Raw genomic sequence first — 23,683 nt, 5'->3', positions numbered from 1 at the left:
TCTTCATGTAGCTGTCATAAGGGAATCTGCAGGCAGCCTGTTGTCACTGTACCATTGGTTAAAAAGAGGTGACTCCCCTGTTTCACTCTTTAGAAAGGTGAGGACCCCAGGGCTCCTGAGCAGGGGACAATCTCTATGCAGTGTCCCCACAGCTGACAGTGCAAAGAGGTGTTCTGAGAGTTGGTTTGTTCTGAGCACTGCAATGTCTTGCCAAAAGTAGATAAGGATTTATTCATTCTCCTACTAAGCAATGCTGTTGTAGGCCACAGGTAAGTAAATTCTTGTCTAAATGCCCTGTCCTAGTCCTTGCAATCTGCTGGCATGGTGCCCAAGAGGCATGCAGCAGGATTCCATTGAAAGCCCCTGGGAAGCTTTAGACAGTCCCAGTGCAGGTGAGGGATTGGGCTGCATTCTCTTGGGAAGGGATGGGAATGAACCCAGACTAGTTAAGTGTGGAACAACTTCATATACACCTAAGTGACATAATTGGTTTTTAAGACTTTTTCTGCTGGTTTTAAAACAACTTTTCTTCTCCACTTAAGCAAGATCACATCAAATTTCTCTCCTCCAGGACAAGACCCTCTACCACCCAGTCAGCAGCAGCTGTATGGACTGCAGTGAGAGTGATCGAAAGATCTTTATGAATAGCTGCAATCCTTCATCTCCAACACAGCAGTGGATATTTGAACACACAAACTCAACCATCTTGGAAGAATTTAACAGAAACCTTGATCTTTAAAAGACTGAGAGAAAATATATATATATTTTACAATTATAGTTTTTACTGGGGAGGGTTACAAACAAATTTTTTAATACTTTTTTTTAAACACTTAATGAAGGTAAAAGGGAGAATCTCAGGAGAAGGTTAACTAGCAGGCCAGTCTTTATTGTGAAGATGCTGCATCCTTCTCTTCTGGGGATGGTGGAATTTTAAAGGCTTTGCCAGAGCCACTTCTGTGCTGAGACTGAACAGAAACTCTGTTTTTAGAGGAGTCTGAATGTGTTTCAAATGGCGCTTTTTATTTTTTACCTTTTTTGTTTTGTTTTATTTCCCACTGGGTCTGGTGTTAAATGATTTTGTTATCCAGGACCCTGCAGGACTTTTTGTAGCTGCTATACCACCCACTGAAGCATTCCCACATAGGTGCTTTATCTTCCAAACTCCATATACGTAAAATATTGAAGACAAGATTTAAGCCTCAAATAAAAAAAAAAAGAAAAAAAAGCCCATTATTGTAAAATGAAATGTGTATTTTTTTGCCCAGAACTAAATGTATTTCAAACAGGTTGAGTATTATTACTTTCCAAATCATAGCTCTGATGAAGGAATGAGCTCTAGTGTAAGTGCAGCCAAGTGTTGGGAATATGGCTGTTGTTATTAGCCATGAGGAATCTGGGTTTCTGGTCCATTCACTTTGCAGTCAGTTTGTCACTCACTGTTGAATCTTCAAGGTGAAAGATTAGCAGAGGGTTTTTAAATAATCACAGTTCTTACAGGTAAAGACTTTATGCTAAGAGCCTTTGGATATCAAGTTCCAAATTTGCCTCTTATAACCTTTTTAGCACAGACATCTCTAGGATTTCTGAGTTAAATCTACTGTGGGAAGACAACTTCCATTCTTCCTTTAGAGGTTTGAAGGCTAAGTTAATTTACAGTTGGTGTGAGCAGATTGATTCAGGATAATAAAGTCAGGGCTGAGATTAGCCATTGGTCTTTATCCATTTGTTCATCAGTCTAGTTTCTTGAGTCCTGTGGTCAGTGGTGTCCTAGCCTTGTGGAAACGTGCTATTAATTTCTCCTTATTTCCCAGCACCCACAGCACTGTACAGTTTACTGTGACTGCAAATCTGTTTGCTTTAGCAGAGATGTGGGACTGATGGACCCATTTTCCTGGTACCCTCTCCTTTGTGCAGTGAGTGAGCAGTGCAAGGTGTTACCCCTTCTGGTTTGGCTGTGGGATCTGCCAGACAGTGAACCAGGATTGTCTCATCCCAGGAGCTGGAATGTACTGACACTAAAGAATGAATGGAGGACCATTGGTTCAAGTCTATCTGAAGCAAGTATTTTTTAAAAATCTGGTTTAAAATGAAGTTGTTGCAAAAACACATTTACTAGTTCCCCTGACTTAGTCTTGTACTGAAGGGAGCAGTGGCATTTTCTGATAAAAGCTGGGAATGATGATGCAGTGAACAGATGCTGTGTAAATTAGTGAACAGGATTCCTTTGCCAGGAATTGCCCAGCTCCTTGGTTTGTCTAGCTGCCCATGCAGGGATGTTGCAAGAGTAGCTAGCATGCAGCCAGTTCTGGGGTGATGAGGGAGGGGACCTCTGTGGGATGCTTGATGAGCATGGTTAGTACATTGCCCCTCCTCAGAGGCACGGGGAAGTTCTGCTCTAGGATGTCTCTCATGTGAAGGCAAGGAGATGCTTCCCTGGTGTCCCAAAACAAGCAGGGTAGCTCCCTCTGCAGAGCTCCAAAAGCAAAAGCCATTTTGTTGCCAGTTGTAGGGTTGTGTCCCATGTTTCAGGTGTGTTGGAGGCCATGTGGTGCTGTGCCTGGCAGCTGGGAGCAAACAAGGACACAGCTGTCTGCCCCCAACTCTCCACTCTGGTGTATTGTGTAGGAGGCTCAGAATTGTTTCCACCTCTCTCATCCACACAGCTGAGGCCATGTCTGACCTTTCCTGCCAACTTAGCTGGTCCCTGCAATCATGGAGAACAGGCAACATGGCCACTGCATTGCAGCTGGAACCAGGCTTTGCAAATTTTGGTGTCTTAAGATTCTGGGAGTGAAGAAAGAAAAAACAGTCCTAGACTTCCCTTGTGACAGTTCTGCAGCAGTATTGGATGGAAGTGAGACCAGCTTCAAGCAGAGTTGACATCTTATGTTCTCTGTTACTACAGTATGTCTGTCATCCCTTTGCATTTCTGTGGGAGCCAGAGTCACCTTCCAGCACTTTGTGTCTGACTGCTGCTTTCCCTAAGTTATTAATGCTCTCATTAGCAGAGTAGTGCTTACTGTGGAGCCACTAGATGGCCTGACTAGATGTCTTTATGAATGTTTTAATGCCTGTGGAACAAGAAGCTGTTTGTCCATGAACAGTGCTAGTTTTTTTATAACTGGGACACAATCAGCATATTCTATAAATGGACTGTAGGTTGTTCTGCTTGCAGGTTGCAGCTTTGTGTGTCTTAGAAGCTAATCCTCTCATTAGAAAACTGTTTCTAAACTGCATGGCTTGCTTTGTACTTGGGCTCACCTTGTGAAGGGAGCCCTCGCTTGGCTCACTGGATTCTTGCTTCAGAGAGAGCTGCAGCAATGAACAGGTCTTTTACCACTTGGTAATCTTAATTTGGAGAGAAAGCTCAGCTCTTAGCAGCTTGCACCAACAGATTAGTCAATAGTTGAGGCAAATCCTGTTTGACAACCATCACCAGTACACAGAAATCAGATTTAGTGTCAGTGCTTGTACCAGGTCCATCTCAGTGTGGTTGATCTCTTTTCTGAAGGTTTGGGATCTGAGCGTGGCAAGAGTCTCACAAATTCTGTATGCTTCTGACTAGCTCACTGGGCTTTGAGCTATTAATTATTTGCATCAGTTACACTTTTCAGTACCCTAGAGGCTTTGTTGACTAATGCAAAGACTTAATATTAGCCAACCATCCACTGATTGAGAAATATAAGCTGTATTTTATCATCTGCATCTTTAACTGAGCCTTTGCAGGGCAATCTCGTTAATTATTCCAATTACTTTTGGTTATTTGTAAGCAAAATCACTAAAGCATGAGTACATAATCAAATCTTCACATCTGCATGCAAGTCAAGACTGAAGATTAAATACTGGTGATTATCTAATGTCAAAAACATGTTTGCATATTTCCCCCCCAAAGGTATTGAAATACCCCTCTCTTTGAGGCTGCATAAGTTTTGCTGCTTTTAAGTATCAGAATCCCAGACAACAGGGTGTGTGTTATGTTGCATAAAAATTCTTTGATTTGCTCTTGAAGCTGTTGTTGATCTATACTGGTGCTAATCTCTAAGGCCTACAGACAGTAAATAGGTTTGGGGCTCTCATGTGTGCAAGGTGTCTTTTCTCATACCTAGGAAATTAGTTATCTTTTCCAAACCACAATAGAAGAAAGTGTGAGCCTTCCTGAAAGGGGAATACAGCATCATTAAAATAAAGATGTGCCTTTTTAAATTTAAATGTACAGCAAATGCTTAAACTTGAACCATTTCCTAGTGCCTTGCTGGACTAGAGAGGAGAGGGGAAGGGATTGGGGGATAAAGGATGTAAGAGAAGGCTTGACTCCTGCAGGGTTTTGGTGTGGGATTTTTTTTAAATGTCTGGTTTTCAGTGCAAAATTTGTGTGAATGACAGTAATTCAGAAGTCCTGGGTTCCCTCTGTTAAATCTATATGGCTAATGACTCTGGGGAGGTTTGTCACTCCTAATAGGAAGACTTGGAAAGGTTGGCAGCTTCCTCTGGGTGTGCTCTAACAGCTGAAGCTGTACTGGAAGATGTCTTGGTGAGCTGCTGGATGTTTCACCTCATGGTGATGGCTCATGATTTCACTGGCATGCAGGATCCTGCATTTTATTTTCTAAGTATGCAAATCACAAATAGTCCCAAAAGCATATAAAATCTGTAGCAGAAGAGTCTTTCAGAAGAAGCTGATGCCTTCCATCACTGGGAAACTTTTTCAAGAGGGTATTAAAATCTCTAATACAGAAGTAGCACGAAAGCAATTTCTCAGCCTAACTTTCCTCGTGGTTGGTTTTACAGCAGTCTGTGCACAAGGCTTTGCCTTCCTTTACCACTGGAGTGTTCCAGTCAGCAAACTTTCCTTCTCCCTGAGAGTCAAACAGGCTCCAGCAGCATTGCAGAGCACAGTGCTCTGGGGCTGCTGCAGGGATGTGACAGCAGCTCTGCTGGCTCACATCACCCAGGGGAGACATCTCCTAACAGTCAGACTGGGCAGTCATGGAGCTGCCAGGTGAAAAGGGAGAAGATTTTATTCTAAATTGTCTTTCAGGATACAGACAGGGACTTAGAATTTATTGGAGAGAACAGCCAGCCTCTGGCAGTCAGCCTGTCATGCTTGCAGTCAAAAGAGCCCTGGTAAAGCCATGTGTGAAACAGCCCAAGTGATGCAGGTGAACCTTGCATCCCACAGCCACTTCCAGCTGCTGGGGCTCATGGATTCTGGGTGTTTTCACAGGTTACACAGCAAAGGGGAGCTGGCTTGTGGTGCTGCTCCCAATTGCCATGGCCTTTACTTCTTAAGCAAGGAAAAGTGTGTGTGCTGCAATTTCCCAGCTTGTGTAGGATTCACCTTTAAGTGCTTTATTTTCTGACCTAATGAGTGTTGAGTCCAGATTTTAAAGCAAGCTGGAAATCCTCACCTGGTTCAAGTGGAGAAAGATGTGGTGGGTGGAGAATGGGAAATGAGATCTGAAATTGCCATCAGCATTCAACACAGACTCATCAATTCATTTCACATTCCTCATTAACCAGTCAGATTGATTTATTCACATTATAAATTTGAAGTGTAACCAAAATAAGCTCACCTCCTGCTTTGATTTCTACTTTGCAGTGTCATGCTTTAGCTTGGACAATCTGTATGGAACTAGGCAATGCTAGATGGTGGAAACCCTAATAAAAAGCCTGTATCTCTTTTTGACTCTGCCTCTGCTAGCTGAGTACACTCCTTAATTGACTGCATTTGAGCTTTCTTGATGCTTCTGTATGACCCAAAAGGCTTCAATGATTTCAACAGTTGTGAATGATTTGGGAGTTTATATAAAGCCATTGGATCAATGTGGTTTTAAATATACTAGTTCAACTCATGGAGAAAAGTCTTAATCCGTGGTAGTGAGCAAACAAATGTGAACGTCAGCCACAAAACAAGATAAAAACTGATCAAGCTAACAGCCTGAAACCTTAGCCCTTATGATAACAGCAACAAATAGCTTTAGCCTCTAGGGTGGAGAAGGGAATTGGTTTCAAAATGCATTCTCTAGGATCTCGGTGATTAGGTCTAAGTTTGTCTGTACTATGTACTGCATGCATTTTCTCTGTAAAACTGGATGGTGCCTCTTGAATCAGTGTGTATTTATTTTGTGCGTATTAGGACCAACAGCCTAATATCTGGGGGTGGTAAAGGACTTGTAGCACTTTAATGTAGTAGCTTTCATAAATTGGGAATCATTGATAGAATGCCTAGTGTTTTTAAAGTTGAATGGACTTCCTTTTATAATATATTTAAAATAAATTTTTAATGTGTTTTCTGAAAACTGTGTATGCAGACGTGACTGTCCCTGCCTGTTTTGCTCCGGTGATTGATTTCTTTTCTACTTGTGAGAATAAACTCAGCTGCCCTGGTGTGGTGTTTCCCCAGCACAGGTTTCCTGTCACTCCATGCCCAGTGGTGCAATCCTGAAGGAACCATGGCTGTAGTGGACAACTTGAGCCCAGGTAGGACCCCCCTGGGGTAGACTAGCCTTTGTGGGGCACACTGGGGACCACAGAGGAACTGAGAAAACCCAGCTGTGACTCTTCTTTCTCTGCCTCTTGGCCTTGGGAGTGACTGCTGGGAGATCTATCCCCACCCCTTGGTTTGCAGGGGAGGGCTTTAACAGCTCATGGCCTTGTTTGTGTTCTGATCTCTAGGTGGGGAGAGCAGGCTCAGCCCGAGACAAGAGAAGTGTATAGCATTGCTCATGTTCCCATTAGCACCCTCAGTGCTTCCTACTGTCACCACTTCATTTCTTCAGTGGCCTTCTCAATACTCCTTTTTACTCAGTTCCATTGGGTGAAAAACATTGGGGGGAAAATAGATGGGAGACAAACAATGAAATGTATGAAAATGTGTGTGTGGGAAAAGGAGCCTTTCTGGGGGGACCAGCAAGGCATGATCCCCAGGGGGGACAGCTGTGATTCTTGGCCACGGGAACATTGCCCAGGGTAAGTATGTGCCAAAAGCTGTGACAGTTTAAGCATTTCAGCAGGTTCAATATGTGCAACCCTAGAAAAGTGCTGGGGAGAGTGGGAGTCTGGGGGAAGGTGCCAGAGCAGTGTTTTCATTGGCCTCCCCAAGATACTGTGCAAGGAAATGGTCTGATTTCTGATGATGAAAAGTTAAAAAAAAACCTTCTTCCCAGGACATCTCAAGCAGCACAGGCCACTGGGAGAGAAGTATTTCTGTCCTGAGCACCCTCAATGGCTTCATTAAAATACCATGTTCCACATGCCAGCAACACCACTGACTTCTCTTTAGAGGGTAGTGCTGCTGCAGGTGAGATTTACAGGCCTGCACAGGCTCCCCTAATTTGATTAGAGGCTGACTGAGATGGCCAGGCTATTACTGCTTCAGAGGTACTAAAGCTGCCTGGGTACTGATGGGTTTATGAAACATTGTTTCTCACTTCATTGCAGCTCCCACAAAGAATTATTGGATCAGGTTAGTGATAGATACCTAATAAAGAATGTCTCAATGAGGCAGTTTATTTTGCAGAAAGCTTGTTCCAGACTAGCAGACTGTGAAATCTGGAGGTTCCCATGAGGATAAATATGCTGAAATAAACTGCAATTATAAAAACACCTCCATGCTTTTTTTTTTATTTGTAAGACTGAAAAAAAGGTGTCATCGTGTTAGCCTGAGCAGGAGGTAATTAGCATCGAATTAGCAAACAGAGAGTGACAAAAGCTGGCGTTTTTCCTTTTAGGGAGCATTGCAAAAGGACTTAAAACCTTTTTATCTGCAGGGATGAGAGGTCGCAGCCCAAGATGAAATACAATCTGATGGTCAGTACCAGCCTGTTCTGACACTTACAGTGCCTGTTTCTTCCCAAAATATAGTCAGGGAGCACCTGCACAATCTCCTCCTCAAGGGGACAGGAAGAAGTTCTGCTTGTTCCCCTTTATCTCCTTGCTTGCTGTTATTATCATCTGTCCCTACAGTCTGTGGGTTTAGCTTCCTGAGTGTCAAGATAATCCTTCTGCAAGATTTCCTCAGCCAGCCATTTGATTTTTATTGGTAATGTTAAGATAAAGCCAGAAGGCGTGTTATCAGCAGCTCTGAGATCTCTGTCAGCCTCTTGGTGTTTTCCCTTTCCCCCAAACAAGGGAATATCTGCATGGCTTTGCCAGGAGGATATTACTTCAGGCAGGCAGATTTCAATCAGTTTTGTCTGGGGCTTTTTATAAGCCGTAGTGTTTTACTGTTTTAGATCTCTTTGCTCTTTACTAACTGCTTGTTTGCTCTGTGGGTGAAGCCATTTGTTTCCACCAGCTGCCCGTGAGAACGGCCGGCTCCGAGGGAGCGTGGCCCCAAGAGGGTGCACTGTGGTTCTCTGCTGGTCACATGCACAAAGAGAAATTACCAATTGCCCGAGGGCACCCGCAGTAAAAGCAAGACAAGAGGCGGGACTGTTGAGGAGTATGAAGTCTCTGCCCTCCAGATCTATTCTGAGGCTTGTTTGGTATTCTAAGGAATGCTTGGAAAATACAGATTTTGGCTTTTCTCAGTTGTCTTGTGCAGAGCATGCAGAACTGGTTGCCAGTGTTGCTGTGTGGAGCACCCTGAGCCGATGACCAAGGGCTTTAAGGAGTCTCTTCTTGCGAAGGTATTTCTTGTGATTCAGTACAGGTCACCCAGTGCTAACTCACATTGTTCCATGTGCAGGATTTCAGGCTTTGAAGTCATTTTAGTCCATAAAGCCTTTCTTCTATCTGAGCAGAAAGTCCTTTCTTCAGGAAGATGGAATTCTTTTCCTTTTAGAGCTGCTCAGGAACCTATGGCAACAGCATTTGCTGTCTGGTATTTCAGAAGTCACAGCATTTCCAGAAGTTACATCTTCTCTTCACAAATCAGAAGGAATTTCATTCTTTCCCTGCCACCCTCCGCTTTGCCTCCTTTTTTCTCCCCTTTTTTATTTTTGGGGAGATTTGGGGTTGGGATGAGATTTTTTTGTCGTTTTTTGGGGGTTCTTTTTTGATTTTTTTTGGGGGGGGTGGTTTTTTTGTTTTTTTGGTTTGTTTTTTTTTTTGAAGATGAAAAAAGATGCGAGGTTTAAAGTCACATTGCTTGGAGAAGCACTTCTCCACGTCCCATCTTTTCACTAACCCTGCCTTGTGACCGCGGGGGGGGGGGGGGGGGGGGGAAGCAGAAAAAAAAAGAAATATTGTATTTCTTATAACATAAAAAATTACATTTCAGCCAGGAACTCCAGCCTGGGTGATGACCCAAGAACGGGCATTTGTGGCTGTGCCGACCCGAGTTTTATACGAGGGCCGGGTGGGAGCCGCAGCTCCAGACCTGTTACGGGTTCGGGTCTGGCACAGGAGCGGTGCCGGTACAGCCGCAGGCGGCTGCAGGAACCCGCGGTCCCGCGGCTGCATGCGGACGTCCCGTGCGCGTCTCGGCAGCAGGGGAAGCCCGAAGGCCGGCGGGGCCGGAACGCCTCCCTCCTCCTCCGGGCGGTACCAGCCCGGCACCTGCCGAGCAGCGCGGGGAGCGGCCGGGTCCCCTCAGCGCCGGCCGGCCGGGGGGGGCCGAGCCGCCGCTCCCTCCGCGCGCCCCTCACGGCGACCTTCCGGCTGCGGGGGCCGGGCGGCTGCGGCGGACGGACAGCTCCTGCGGCCAATCGGTGCTCGGAGCGGCGCGGGGCGCCCCGCCTCTCCAGCCGCGCGGGCTAATCAGAGCCGCGCCTGCGGGCCGGGGGCGGGACTTCCGCGGCCGGGGAGGCGGTTTTGTGTGTGCGAGCGCTGCGCGGTCCCGGCTCCCCGCGGGCGGCGGCGCTTGGGGGGCCCGGCCCGGCCCGACCCCGCGGGCAGCGCTGAGCGGCGACGGCGGAGGGGGGGGGTCCCCTCGCCTGCCGTAGTGGGGGGCCCCCGCGGAGGCGGCGGGGTCCCCCCGAGGGCGCGGTAGTGACGGCGGCTCGTCCCCCGGTTGGTCCCCCGGTTGTCGGCTCCCCGCGCGGGGTGAGGGGCGGGCAGGTGGGCGATGAATGGGTTCAGCACCGAGGAGGACAGCCGGGATGGGCCGCCCGCCGCCCCCTTTTACGGCCAGAGCTGCTGCCTCATCGACGACGGGGACCGCTGCGTGCGCCCCGCCGGCAACGCGTCCTTCAGCAAGAGGATCCAGAAGAGCATCTCGCAGAAGAAGCTGAAGCTGGACATCGACAAAAGTGTGAGTGCGGCCTCGGCCGGAGCTGCCGGGCGCTGCCGAGTCCCCCGGAGGGGCGGCCGGGCCGGCCCCAGCCGCCACCGCACTGCGGTGCCTCCGGGGAGATGCGGATCCGCCCGGCGAGTTGAGCTCCCGGGCGGCCGGGGGGGTTCGCGCTGGCGCTGCGGGGCTGCGTGCGGCACACACGGTTCCTCCGGACCGCGTCTGCCTGTCCTCAGCGCTGGGGAAAGGGAAGGACGTGCCTGGGTGGACCCGGTTGTTCCCCGGGTGCAGAACCGGCTTTTCCCTGTGGCTCTGCCCGTCTGCTGAAGCATAATGTAGGTAAAACACTAAACGCCGTGTTTGAGAGGCGAGTGGTGTGCGGGGAAGCAAAGGAGCGAGCTGTCAGTGCTTCGGAGGCGGGAGTGCTGTTCCCATTGCGGTCTCGGGTTGGAGAGGCTGGTGCTGTCAGGTGAAAACAGCGCTGTGGTTGCTGCTTCAGTCAGGCGGCACTGACGTTACTTCTTTAATTGGTAAGAATTGGTGTTGTGGTGAAGCAGGTTAAAGACCGAGCTGGCAGTGAGATGTGCTGCCTCTTCAGCAGGGTTTATTCGCACACAGAACAGCCCGGTTTCCTGCCTAATGACATTGACAGCTGTCAGCTCGAGATTTATTTGCCCAGCAGAGAAATAGGCAGAGCAGAGCAGATCACAGAAGGAATTTCTCAGAAGTGACTTCGTTAACGGAATTCAGCTCTGCACGCTTTTTTTCGCCTGATCTGTAAAGATCAAAACCGCTGAAAACAAAGCAGAAGCAAAAAAAAAAAAAAAAAAAAAAAAAAGGTGAAGTTTTGAGTCAATCTGTTTGGCAGCTCCCCCAGTTGGTTGGGTCCCTTCTGCACAGCCAAAATGCATCGTGTCACGGGAAAAGTGACTCAGTTTGAAACATGTTCTTAAAAAATAGAACATTTCTCCCAGTTGTAGTTCTCAGCAGATTTGTCTAGTGGTGTAGTAATTTCTTGCATTTTAGAAATGAGTCTTTGTTGACAGATGCCAGGCTTTAGAAACAAAAAGGGGAAATGAGACTAATGCAGTAAGAACAAAGGGAAAGTGTAAAGCAGGCTGCATGGAGTGATTTTGGATGTAGGGTGCCTGTGTTATCTGAAGATATTTTGCCTATATTACAGGTACCAAATAATTTTGATCATTTGAAGTCCTTTGTTTTACTAACTTTAGTGAGATTATATTTGTTAAAAGGGAGATTCCATTTCTGAACAAGCATTAGGAAGGAGGCTATTCTGCATTTGATCTGTTTGTTTTAGTTGAGATGATCAGGCCAAGTTTTATTGGTCAAGGTTTTGAAACACTTGCCTTAATAATCTTCTGTACTATTCAAGCCAGAGAGTTCACAAGAATGGAATAGAATAATACATTTTTGGTAGCTACCTGCTAGTAAGTCCTGAAATAAATGTACTTCCTCCAGACAAGCACCCATTTTTTTCCTGACATATGATTGCAGCCATAAAAAAGAAATATATTATCCCCAGAGGTTCAATTCAGCTGGAGCTTGAGTTCTTTGTTTTCTTTGCCTTTAGTCTTTGTAAGGTGAGTTATCTCTGAATAAAGAGTGTGATATCAGGGCTGGGATGTGAGATTAGAAATTCCTTGATGTCAGTCGGTCACGCCAGTCTTGAGGGATGCACCTGACGCTGGTGTTGAAGTGACTGCTCTTGGATGCTGTTTCACAGTATCTTTTTTGATTGCTTTTTCACCACTTCTGGTTCTCAGGTGAGACATCTGTATATTTGTGATTTTCACAAGAACTTCATTCAAAGTGTTCGGAACAAAAGGAAGAGGAAGACGAGCGATGATGGAGGTGACTCTCCTGAGCATGACACGGATGTTCCAGAGGTTCGTGGGCTGCTTTAGCCCTTCTTAGCATCTTGAAGTTTCACTTGGATATTCTCATATTTCAGAAAATATAAATATTTTAAATTGCAAGGCCATTGAAGCTGCTGTGGAGTTACTTTCACTTTCCAGGAAGAGTTTTTTCTAACATGTAGTGTCCTAATTTTCTTCATTCCCTTATGAGTTCTTTGCCCATGTAAAGTTTTCTATAAAAAGAGGCATGATAAGGTAACTTCATGTAGATACAGTTAAAATTGTATTTTATACTATTTTTTAAGGCTAAAAATAATTTATTTTTGGTGGTGTCTGATGCCCCAACATAATTCCTTGTTATCTAGTATGCATAATTTTGAAAATACACTACAGTATTCAGTAGGTCACTCTCTTTGATTGGATGTTTGATACCCAGAGATACTAAGCTGCTCCAGATATTTGCATATATGGTATTTTTTAGCACTATTTAAATCTACCTTTAAATAGTTTGTGACACATTTTTATTTTCAGGAGATAGGCCTGGGGGAAGTTTTCTGTGATAGAGAACTCTAGAATAATCTTTTCTCTGTGCCACTGCGTGCTGCACTTGCTTCAGTGATGTTTCTGGTAGTGTTGACATGGCAAAAGTGGTGCAGAGGTGATGTTCAGAGAAGCAGAGCATGGCCACAGTCAGCAGAGCCCTCTGCTGGAAATACCAACCCTATTGGTAAAAAGCTGTTTATTTCTGAAAGAAAAAAAAAAAGCCACCAAGAGTCATTTTGCCAGCAAAGCTGTGTCTTAGTGTAAAGCTGGTGCACACACCTCTTGTGTGGAGGTGTTGAAAGAGTAGCAAGTTTTTGGTATGTTTTTTTTTTAAGATAACCTGACCTTTTTTTATCACTGTTCATGTTTCCATTCTACAAGCTTCTCCATCAAAACTTTCCTGTTCAAGCTTTGCAGTAGTTGCCAGGGTGATTGCTGAAGACCCAGTCGGCATCTAAAAATGTTGGTGCTGTAGAGCACACAGAGTATTTGGTGACTGAAACCTGATGGTTGCACATCACCCAGCTGAACTGGGAACTCTGCACCATGTCAGTTTTAATGTCATTTCCCTCTCAGTTTTCAGCAGAGATTCCTTTTGTCTTTGAAACTTGGCATTTCCCACATGATCTTCATCTTCCCTGCTGTAACCTTGCCACCACCCCCTTTGCTTCTAAACTCTGCACTTCCTATTTAAGTATTTGAATTTCATTCCATCTCTGTACTCTGTTTTATGTCACAAGCCATTTGTTCAGTGCCTGCTAAATTGTTATTTCATGTGTGAGCTTTTTAAACCTTGTGGGAACAAAAGGTTCCCCTTTGCTTGGAGGTTGCAGAGGTGTAATTGAGAGCAGAAATTGGTCAGCAATTCTGTTGACAGCATGTGAACCAGAACAAAAATTTCTATTTCCCTGAGGCTATTTTGGTCCTTTAGCATTAACAAATACAAAATATACTTAGGTTTGTCAGTAAGACAAGCCAGTGTGGTGCTGAATGCAAGCAAGGAGAGGTCCTGTTGAGGAAGAAGTAGTTATTTTTAGATATTTTTAGATAAAATAACTACTCATAGAAGCTAAAGGTAGTGCTCATGCCCTCTTCTCTTTATCACTTCCAGGTTGACTTGTTCCAGCTCCAAGTGAACACCCTGCGACGTTACAAGAGACATTATAAATTGCAAACTAGGCCTGGACTCAACAAGGCTCAGCTTGCAGAAGTAAGTGAGGACAGCAGTGGTGTTATCTCTGTTGCAAGAAAACTTTTTATCTCCTCTGTTCAAGGGCATGTTTTGTGGGCATTAACACCTGTGGGACTCAGGTGGGACTGGTACAGACCAAGTGCCCACTGGAAGGTTTCAGGGAATGATGCCAGCAGAAAGCTGCCTGCTTGCTTTCACCTGGGACAGGCTTGGAATGCAGACAGTGGCTGTTCAAAGCCTGTTTTAGTAACTTGCTTGTCTCTGCTTCCTTTCCCACCTTTTTCATAGTCCCAGTAGGTGCCCTTTAGGGAACAGAAACAGGATCCAGTTTTTGGGTGTTATCTGGGGATGGCTGCTCAGCTGAAACTCAGACTTAACCCACTCATTGCCTCCCTAAGTGCTCCTGTTAGTTTTTCTTTCCTCACAGGCACTTGAACTTGTTGGAATTGGTTATTATTAAAGGCAGCATCACTATCCGTGGATTCAGATTCTTCATTTCCCTCCCTTGTCCTGACAATTCTGTGTTATAAAAGGCTTTTTTCTTAAGGGCCTCTGCTGCTTTCTCACCATATGGGCTATTTGTTCAGAAAGAACTCTCTGTATCTCTCTGGTATTTGGGCAAGTTGTGCTTGCTGTGCTTCTGCTCTACTCTCTCTCCTGACTTGAGCTGAAGCCGTGCTGTGGAAAAAATCTTCTTTAAACTTGAAAAACCTGCAGTAGTTACTGATTAGTACTGAGGTTGATTTTGTAAGTTGTGGCTTTCACAACTGTCTGCCTAAAATTGTCTGGTTTGCTTTTACTTTTGATTTAAAGAACAAAAACCTGACAGACCAAAAAAGTCAGCAAGACACTGTCTTCCTCGCTTTCAAAGTCATCCAGGGAGTGAATATATAGAATATAGAGAATGTGTAGTATAGGGCATGTAGGAGTAAGTTGAACAAAGTAGGGTGGGGTTGTTCCTCATTAGTAGTCCTGATTTGTCATATTTTAACTAACCAATTCATGTCTGTCAGCTGCCTCCTGCCATGAAGGACTGCCTGCTTAAGGAATTTACCATGAATGTACCCAAGAGGAAAGAAAAGATCAATTACTGTGCAGGCAGAAAATAAAGGGAGCCTAACTTAAAGCTGTCACACAGTTTCCAGATTTCCTGTGAAGCCTGAGCAGCTTTGACTCTATGCAGGATCCTCATCCAGCTCCCATGCTTGAATCACTGCTGCCTAAGGCTCTTTCACTCCTCATGCTATCTCACTGTAAGGGAAACACAAGCTTCCATAAATCTCCTTGGAGTGACTTATTGCTCAGCCTGCATCAGAATCCTGTTCTAGAGATGTGTTGGATACCAAAAAAAGAGATTCTTCTATGTGAGGAGCAGATCTTGTCCAGCTCCGACATGTTTTCTACGTTCACTTTCTGAGGAAAAAGCAGCTAATGTTTCAGGGCAACCCCTTACACTCCCATTGCAAATTCCCTGAGGTTCCTTTCAGTGAAAACTTAAGAGTGCAGAGGAAATCTTTTTGGATAAAACTTTGCTCCACCTGGTTCACACAGCAAGGTGCTGCAGTGTTTCTGACACTCTCCTTCAAAGCATGGAGGTGCAGGGAAGACTCACTTGCCAAATAATCTCAGCACAAAATGTTGCTGAGGAGAAGCTGTGCTGCTTTGGCAGGAGGACATTCTGGCTTCCAAATTCCTCTTGTAGGTTGGCTGCAAATCCTGCTGACATAGCAAGGCTATGCTGTGTTCATACACACATTCCAGCTGTAAAGAGAGAGGGAGGTAAATGAGGACTGACAGTTGGAATTGGTGCATGTTTCACTCAAAGGATAATGTGCTCAGTGGCCATAAAATCGTTTTTGGAAAGTGAGGAGAAACCCTGTTCTGATTATTTCTAGTTTTTAATGCCAGCGTTTCTGTCTCTTTACCTGTTGTCCTTCTAGACTGTCAGTCGTCATTTCAGGAATATTCCAGTGAATGAGAAGGAGACACTTGCATATTTCATCTACATGGTGAAAAACAACAAGAGCAGGCTGGACCAGAAATCAGAAGGCAGCAAACAACTCGATTGAAGATTAACAAGGATTGGAATAAGAGAGACCTTGAAGGAACATGTGGTATTGTGCATTTTAGGTTTATAAAAACTGTTGAAGTATATTGTAAATTTTTTTTAAATGCAGTGTCTGGATGACAGAAAAAAATATAGACATTCTTATGAGGAGTATTTGAAAACATGTGCCCAGCATGTTTCCGAAGACTTCTTCCCCTCATTTCAAAGTCATATTGGAATAAAGAAATGAGGATAATGGGGAAACCAAATAAATCTGTAGAACTGTGGAGTTTGTCAACTTGGTGTTTTAAACCATTTCTGGAAATCTACATCTCAGTGCAATTCAAATGCCAGATGGATTTTTTTTCACTGAATTCAGGCTGCATCACAAACCACCATGCAGTTTGTCTTGGTACAGGACTGGAAGAGCATCAGAGATAAAATTCATGATCAAGGTGCATGGGTCAGAAGTTTGTCTGAAGCTTGCTGCTCACCTACACATGCTTTGTCTTGCCTTGAGTCAGTGCTTCAAGTCCCAAACTTCTGCAAATGCTCCAGCTCACCAGATCTACTCCAGTGAATGCTACTTGACCGGTCTGAAATTGATGGGGGTTTTTTTGCCATTTTTTTCCTTCTGACCCCATCCGACACAGATGCCAACCAACTCTCTGCAGTGTCTTTTCTAATTTCTTTTAAGAACTCACTAATTAAATTTTCTGTAAGCATTTAAAAATTTCTGCATTTCTCTGAATGTGGTATTAAGGCAAACACAACCTATTTACTGCGTCTGATCATGTTTTTAGAACTGCTTATTTAATTGATTATGCATACTTCAGTGATGGTAGGTGAAACAATGGCTTGAGACATCAGTCTCTTCATTTCTGTGTCAGGTCAGTATCGGTCACAAGTGATGTGCATTTTATACTGAAGCTTTAGCAGGTGTCACAAAACTGCTGTGTGCATTCAGGGGCTCTGTTTTGTATAAAGCAGATTGATGGGTGAGGCACCGTAACCAGGGCAGTGATCTGACTGGAGATTTCATGATACATTTCATTTCCCTTTGCAATGGGCAAGAAGCATCCAAGCATTTGCCTTTCATGAACATTACATGTGCTTTCATGAGAGCTGTGTGAGTGAGGGTGGCATGCTTTGCTCCCTGGTAGGGCACTGTAGGAGGAGATCACCCTGATTTTTTTTAAAGCCAAGGTGTCCTTACAGATAATTCAATGATTATTTTGGCAAAAGGAGCTTTTAAAAGTGTTGGTCGTGACTGACTGTTCTCCAGTGACCTCAAATTCTCTTCAGGGGATCTCATGATTTAAAGCACTGCTCTGTTTCTTTGCTGTCCTGACCAGTGTCTCCATTCTGGTACAAGATGCCAAGACTCCACATAGAGAGGATATTCTTAACAAGCCTTAAGCAACGAAATGAACAGTAGAAAACTTCAGCTAGCATTTTGTAAATGGCAGATTTTATTATTTCAAAACTGGATGAAGCTTTGTTTAAGAGCTGAACACACTGGTCATGGTCCAAGCTTAGTACTGCGTTGTGTTTTTTAAGGCATGAGGGGTTCACTTAGGTGAAGCTCTTGTTAAAGCTCTCCCAGGGTCTCTTTAAAATTGAAGTCACAGTTTAAAGCAAGTCATTCACACCACTCTGAATTGTTTGCTAATACTCCAAAAACATGTTCAACAAACTTCAACATGTCTTAAGTCCTGTATCATAGGCAGAAATACTTTGTTATGGTACATGTCTCATTGTGACATCTGGGAAGTGTGATTATTTCAGCATTTCCTTGTTCAATTCTGTATGGATTTTTAGAACATCATACAAGAGAGAGGTTCAAGGAACAAGGAGAGAATGTCTTGTGTTAGTATTTCATGAATGTTTAAAAATTTGCTATTTTGCTGGTCCTTTCCTTATTGAAAGGGTGGAGTAGTTCCCACATCAGTCAACACGATCTGGCTTCTCTCATTCAGGACAGATGGTTAGAAGGGTGCATTCTCTGACTGCATGTTAACCTTCAAAGTGCTCATGTAAGCAGAGGATGCTACCAAGGGAAAATGAGTTTTTGAGTTGAGAAGGTTATGCCTCATAGTGATTCTTCCCCTCCACTGGGCACTGGTGAGGCCACACCTCAAGTGCTGTGTTCAATTCTGGTCCCCTGAATTCAGGAAGGACATTGAGATGCTGGGGCAGGTCCAGAGAAGAGAAACAAAGCTGGTGAAGGATCTGGAGTACAGATCCTGTGAGGAATAGCTGAGGGAGCTGGGGTTGCTCAGCCTGGAGAAGAGGAGGTTCAGGGAGCACCTTCTCAGTCTCTACAACTCCCTGACAGGAGGGTGGAGCCAGGTGGGGGTTGGCCTCTTCTCCCAGGCAGCCAGGGACAGGACAAGGGGAAATTGCCTCAGGCTGTACCAGAAAGGTGGGGTTGGACATTTGGAGAAATTTTTTCACAGAAGGGGTGATTAAATATGGGAGTGGGCTACCCAGGGAGGTGGTGGAGTCACTGTCCCTGGAGGTGTTTAAGGAAAGACTGGCACTTGGTGCCATGATCTAATGGACACGGTGGTGTTTGGTCATAGGTTGGATTCGATGATCTCAGAGGTCTTTTCCAACCTTATTGATTCTGTGATTCTGTGATTTTTAGACCAAAACTGTAAAAATGTAGTTTGTTTGGGATTTACTTTTTTTTTTGGTGGTTGTATTTTATTTTGTTTTATTTTTAAAAGTAAATAAATCTGTTGGGGTGTTTTAGTAGCCAGCAGCAAAATGATTCTTTTCAAGGAAATATGGTGGCAGGTTCCATCTGTTCAGGTGTATTCACTGGAATGCTTTTGTGCCGAGGTGGTATCCAGGAAACTTATATTTTCTTTTTTTCCTGAAATAGTCAATTGATGTTAAACGTGATCCTTGTTGGTTTCACTTCTAAAGCAATTCTACTTTTTTGAAAAAAAAAGAAAAAAATTCTTAGTGAAGTGTGATGATGAAGAGATGTTTACCAGCCATTAGCAGTTGTTTATAAGGTGGAAAGCTTGGAGGCAAGACACCAAAGAAACAGAAGAATCTTTGGCTGTCAGACCCCATGGCCTTATAAACCCCTTGCAAATGCCTTATTACCTTGTTCTCAACTTAGCTAGAGCAAAACACCTTGAGCAACAGAAAGCTGATGGTCTTGTTGGAAGGGTCAGCCACTTGCTGGCTCCCGTGCTATGAACTGAAACCACATGTCAATTCAGTAGCAATATCCATGTTCAGGGTGCCTGTGATTCTTGAAAAGCATTTAGTGTCTAATAACCAGAAAACGCAACAATGCAATTGTCGCTGTGTTCGATACCGTGCTGTGTGTTCGATTCCTTATGCTGCATGCCAAGTAAAAACAAACAAAAAAAAGACTTTCCAACTTTTTATTTTAAATGTCAAATTAAATGTGTTTGAACCTCACACTTGTGAAGCCATGAGGTGGGACATTTTCTCAGCACTTTTAGATGGGACTTGTTGGAAAGGTGTAAGACCCAAATCGCTTTGGCTGGTATGATAAGATATTTTTTTTGCATTTTGCTTTTCACAGATGGGCCTTAAATTCTGTCTAGCTTTGAACCATGGAGCACAAGCCTTGGGGGCATGGAGGATGACCAGATGTCATCTTCTATTTATAATAGTGGAAGCTTATTTCTTACAAGCCTGCATAGGTGACATTCACCCTGGGGCAGAGGAATTGTCTCTGAAGGTCTCCAGCCATTATATAGCCTAATGCAATTCCATAGCCTAGCTCAATTCTCATTGCAGAGTTCCATTAACTTAATTAGAGTTCTGAATAGATCCAAAGCCATTAGTGTGCAATCCAAATAATGCAGAAACATCTCTTCTGGGGTTAATTTCATCCTGTATGCTGACCCTCTGCTCACTTCAAGGGAAGAAGAAGAAATCATTGCTGGTAGTTATTGGCTTGAGCTCAACTCAGGGGAGTTGGAAGCATGCAAAGACTCAAGTCAGTAGCAGCCTGATGGCTGAAAAGTGCAAACACATCCAAGGAGGCTCTGTTAGAATGCAGTTTTCAAAATTTCATAATCTGAAAGATTATTGTTTATCAACCTGAAGTAAGCAATTGCAGTAAAAAGTAATATTTCTTTTGCCAGGCACTTTAGATACTCAGCCTGAGAAAAGCAGAGCTTTGTACCACTTCTCTCCAGTATTCTGGTGTCCCAGTTTTCCTTAGAAATGTGGCTGTAAACCACTAGATACCCCAGGGTGCAAGAATTGACCAGAACATGTCAAGCCCAGCATTTCAAGTGAGTCTAAAGTGCAAGCTGGGTTCAGAGGGGCTTTGAACACAAGAGCTGAAATAATCTACAGTAAAATGGGAGTTTTCATATGGGTCATGATGGCACAGGGAGGATGAAGCAGGACATGGCCCACAGGGAGACTGAACAAAACACACTTCCACAGCAGCAGCAGCGTGGAGGGAGATGAGTTCTGTGTCAGCTCTTGTGATGGATGTTTTATGAGAGAGAGAGGAGGGTGAGCTGTGCACTTTACATCTTTTGGTTGAGCCAAATGTAAATACCAATGGGAGATCTTCAGCAGGAACTGCAGTTGGAGGGGAGAGGAGGGGTCTGCTGAGGGACTCTTTGTTTAAGTTTGCAGATCCCTGGATTGCCTGGAGCACTAGAGTCACTTTGTCTCTACAGTTTAGAAATGTGGGTAATACAAGGTGGCCTCCCTTGCAAAAGGAGTCATTGTGCTGCGCAGAGTAAGGACAGAAGAGTCCCAAAGGTGAAGGAATGTGATTGATGCCTCGCTCCTCGTGTCACTGATGCCCTTTAACCATGTCTTGCTTATCAAGTTAGGGAGTTCTCATTTTCCACTTTCAAAGTGCAAATGAACTGTTAGGATGTAAGATACTCCTTGCACTTTTCACAGCTATCCCTGGTCTCCTGTTTTTGACTTCCTTGTGAACACAGCTGTTTGGGATGAACTAAATGCTTGAACAAAGTGTGGAGAGAGGGGGAGGCTCCTGCTTTAAACCTGAACTTCCCTTGCAAGCAGCTCTGCAGGCCATCCTGTGCATCAGCAGGCTCCAGGAGCCTCTGGCTCACCTGAGCCTTACCAGGGCTGGGTTTACTCCTGTCCTACCCACCCCTCTGCTCCACAGCTACTGCAGAGGTGGGTAGCAGGTAACTTGCAGAATGGTTTGGAGTCTTTTGGCAGGCTTACTGAGAGAGAAAACTGTGTTCCCTCTTTTGTTTCTTGCCTCCATGTGTTGTGCTGATCTTATGCCAAATGTTTTGGACACCTTGTATTTTTAACTGTGTAATATAGCTGTGTATTGTCAAAGCAACTTAGTAACTTATAGCAAAAACTGTAGAACTCATTTCTCTGAGGTGTAGGAAATGTCCTGCTTCCACTGTGTATGAGACTTTAACTCTGTACTGTCTGACAAAGATAAAATTCTGAATTTCACTTTAATAAATGATCTATCTAGCAACCAGGCCCATATTCCCTTGTTTGCCTTTCTGCCCTCAGCACTGATGGTTCCAGAGCCAAGGGAGTTCTGCTTTGTGTGGATGTTCTGTGCCTGGCTTCTCAGATTCACTGCCTTTTCCCTAGGGCTGAAAACACTGCAGACATGGAGCAGAGAGTGGCACTGCTCAGTGGGAAGGCCAAGCCTGCAGTAGAAATCTCAGGTGATACTTTCTGACAAAGCCAGGTGGGTTGCACAGGTGCAATTCAAGGAATCTTTTGAATTCAACAAAAATACAACTTGCAAAAAAGATGGAAGCTGTTGAAGAGCCACATTCCCTTGCATTTTGGGGAGTGTTTCTGTGATGGGAATTCCTCCCCTCCTGTATCATGAAGAGTCTGTCAAGTGCAGCTTCTCATTTGATTCATGTTTCCTATTGAATCTTCTTTATGTCTAGTTCAGCCCTGTGCTTCTACTCCTTTCTCAGGCACATCCTTGGCTTTGTTTCATGCATGATTTGTAGCTCCTGTTGTCCAGAGTAAAAGCTGCATGCCCAGCTGACAAGGTGGGCACTGCTCCAGAGCAGTAATGACATGGACCATCCCAGCATTCAAGATCCTTTGCCATGAAATGCTTTGTTTCATTTCTTTTTCTGATATTCCTCCTGACCATCAGCCTTACAAGTAAAGGTGCCTCACTTTTTTTCTGCGCTGAGGAAGCAAGTGAAAAAAATGGGAATTTGAGTATTTATCTGAACTCTGTCATGGTGTTTTTAAAGGCTCTGCTGGCACTGTTTGAGTTGTGCTTTTAGCCTTGATTTTTAGCCAGGAAAGAGGTTGTAGTGTAGCATTTCACACACTTGGGTTCTCACCGAGGAGGATGATCAGATGTCAAAAGCTTTACACCCCAAACAGATCCTGGTGTCCCCAATGCCTGCCTTTGTGGATGAGTCTGGAGGCCTTCATGAACCACGATAATTTTGGAACATGCTGCTGTGCTACAGGAGGCTCCCTGCCTCGGGGAGCTCTCAGTTGAGGAAGGCAAGACCAGAGGTGACACAGGTGAGCACCAGGGGTGGATCACATCACGCACCCTGTGTACTGTCAAGGGTTTTTAGGAGTTTTCAGGGGAGGATAAGGGCAGCATACCCCAGTGGAAGGGGAAAACTGGGTCATTTGCATTCCCAGATTGATGACTGGGGGCTCTTCTGCCTGCACAGTGAGAAGGAGACGAAGCAGGGCTAAAGGAAGACAGCTGTAAGCAGCAACCTGTTGTGCAGGTGCTGACTTTAGTACAAGAGGGTGTAAGGGAAATTTGTGACAGAAATAAACTGCCAGTTAATCTGTTATTTGTATAGAGTAATGAATAATGCTACTTAATCTTGTGTTTGCTCCCTGCCAAGAAACCCACAGAAGATTTCAACCTCAAAACCAAGGCGGAATCTGCTCAGTCCCTTTAACATATTCACACTGACAGATAGAGGAGCCAGCAGATTGATCCGATGGCCGAGAACTGCACATCCCTCTCTGCACTCCCGGCTGCCGTGCGAGGGCAGTGTTAGCTCAGGAAGGCAGAGGGGGAATCGCTGCCCCTCCGAGCCCAGGGCAGCCGCGGGGGCACCGGGGCCGTGTCCCCATCCCGAAGACGCCTCCTTGGCAGGAGCTGCCTGTGCCTGTCAGAGACCGGAAGTGGGATTATGCTGTGCTGGGATGTGGAGATCATAAAAACGGTTTGTTTGGGTTTTGACGGTTTTTTCCTGGTTGGACATTGAAATTGAACACGTCCGATCCTCTGCGTGAGCCGTCCCGCAGCCTCCTTGCAGCCTTGATGGAAACCAGGCATTGCTTCCCTGCTCCCCGGCAGAAAGGGCAGCACAGAGGACCAGGGAAAAATGTGAATGTGGATTTAATGGTTTTGTGTCTTAGAGATGTGGCTGTGCAGGAGGAGTGTGGGGGGAAGAGACTCAGGGCTTGCTTTCTTTTTTTTTTTTCCTGCTTTTTAAAAAAATTTCTCCTCTATCCAGTAAGGAATAACTACACAGCTCCACCAGCACTCAGTCTCACTTTGCCAGGAGCTGGAGTCCATTTTACATCTCTTATCCTTGCAGGCACTGTTGGCTTCTTCCCTAAGTACCTGAAAACCCCCAGTGTGCTTTTGCTTCATTGGCTTTTGCACTTTCTCCAAGAAGGTGCTGGGAAGCACCCCAGTACCTTCAGCAGGAACACCTTGGTGCTCTGGGGGAGAGGAAACTGTCAGGTAGCTGAGGTGGCTCTGCTGCCTCTCCTACCACTGCCATGGACTGCCAGAGAGCAGAGTGATGGGCACCCCACACGCCCTGTGTCTCTTCCTGGCCTTGACACCTGTGTGGGCAAAGCCTGTTGGATCC

The 23,683-nt window shown here is 45.0% G+C and overlaps 2 protein-coding genes across 2 annotated transcripts in view; both read left to right on the top strand.

The window, feature by feature from the left end:
- GALNT10 (polypeptide N-acetylgalactosaminyltransferase 10) overlaps positions 1–6,299 on the top strand; it is an 80,893-nt gene extending 74,594 nt beyond the window's left edge. Inside the window, exon 12 of the mRNA XM_059860569.1 lies at positions 572–6,299. Coding sequence (XP_059716552.1) covers positions 572–739 — 168 coding nt within the window. The 3' untranslated portion in view covers positions 740–6,299. The remainder of the gene's footprint in view (positions 1–571) is intronic.
- A 3,483-nt stretch (positions 6,300–9,782) lies between these two features.
- Positions 9,783–21,321, top strand: SAP30L (SAP30 like). Its single transcript, XM_059860539.1, has 4 exons — positions 9,783–10,195; positions 11,959–12,081; positions 13,706–13,804; positions 15,727–21,321. Exons 1-4 carry the CDS (start codon positions 10,010–10,012, stop codon positions 15,853–15,855), a joined length of 537 nt encoding a protein of 178 aa, XP_059716522.1. The 5' UTR covers positions 9,783–10,009; the 3' UTR covers positions 15,856–21,321.
- The last annotated feature ends 2,362 nt before the right edge of the window (positions 21,322–23,683 follow it).

This window comes from Haemorhous mexicanus, chromosome 15 (genome assembly GCF_027477595.1).
Source record: "Haemorhous mexicanus isolate bHaeMex1 chromosome 15, bHaeMex1.pri, whole genome shotgun sequence".
Classification (NCBI taxonomy): Eukaryota; Metazoa; Chordata; class Aves; order Passeriformes; family Fringillidae; genus Haemorhous; species Haemorhous mexicanus.
Note: the sequence above shows the minus strand (reverse complement) of the source record. Positions and strands in the feature narration are given on the sequence as shown.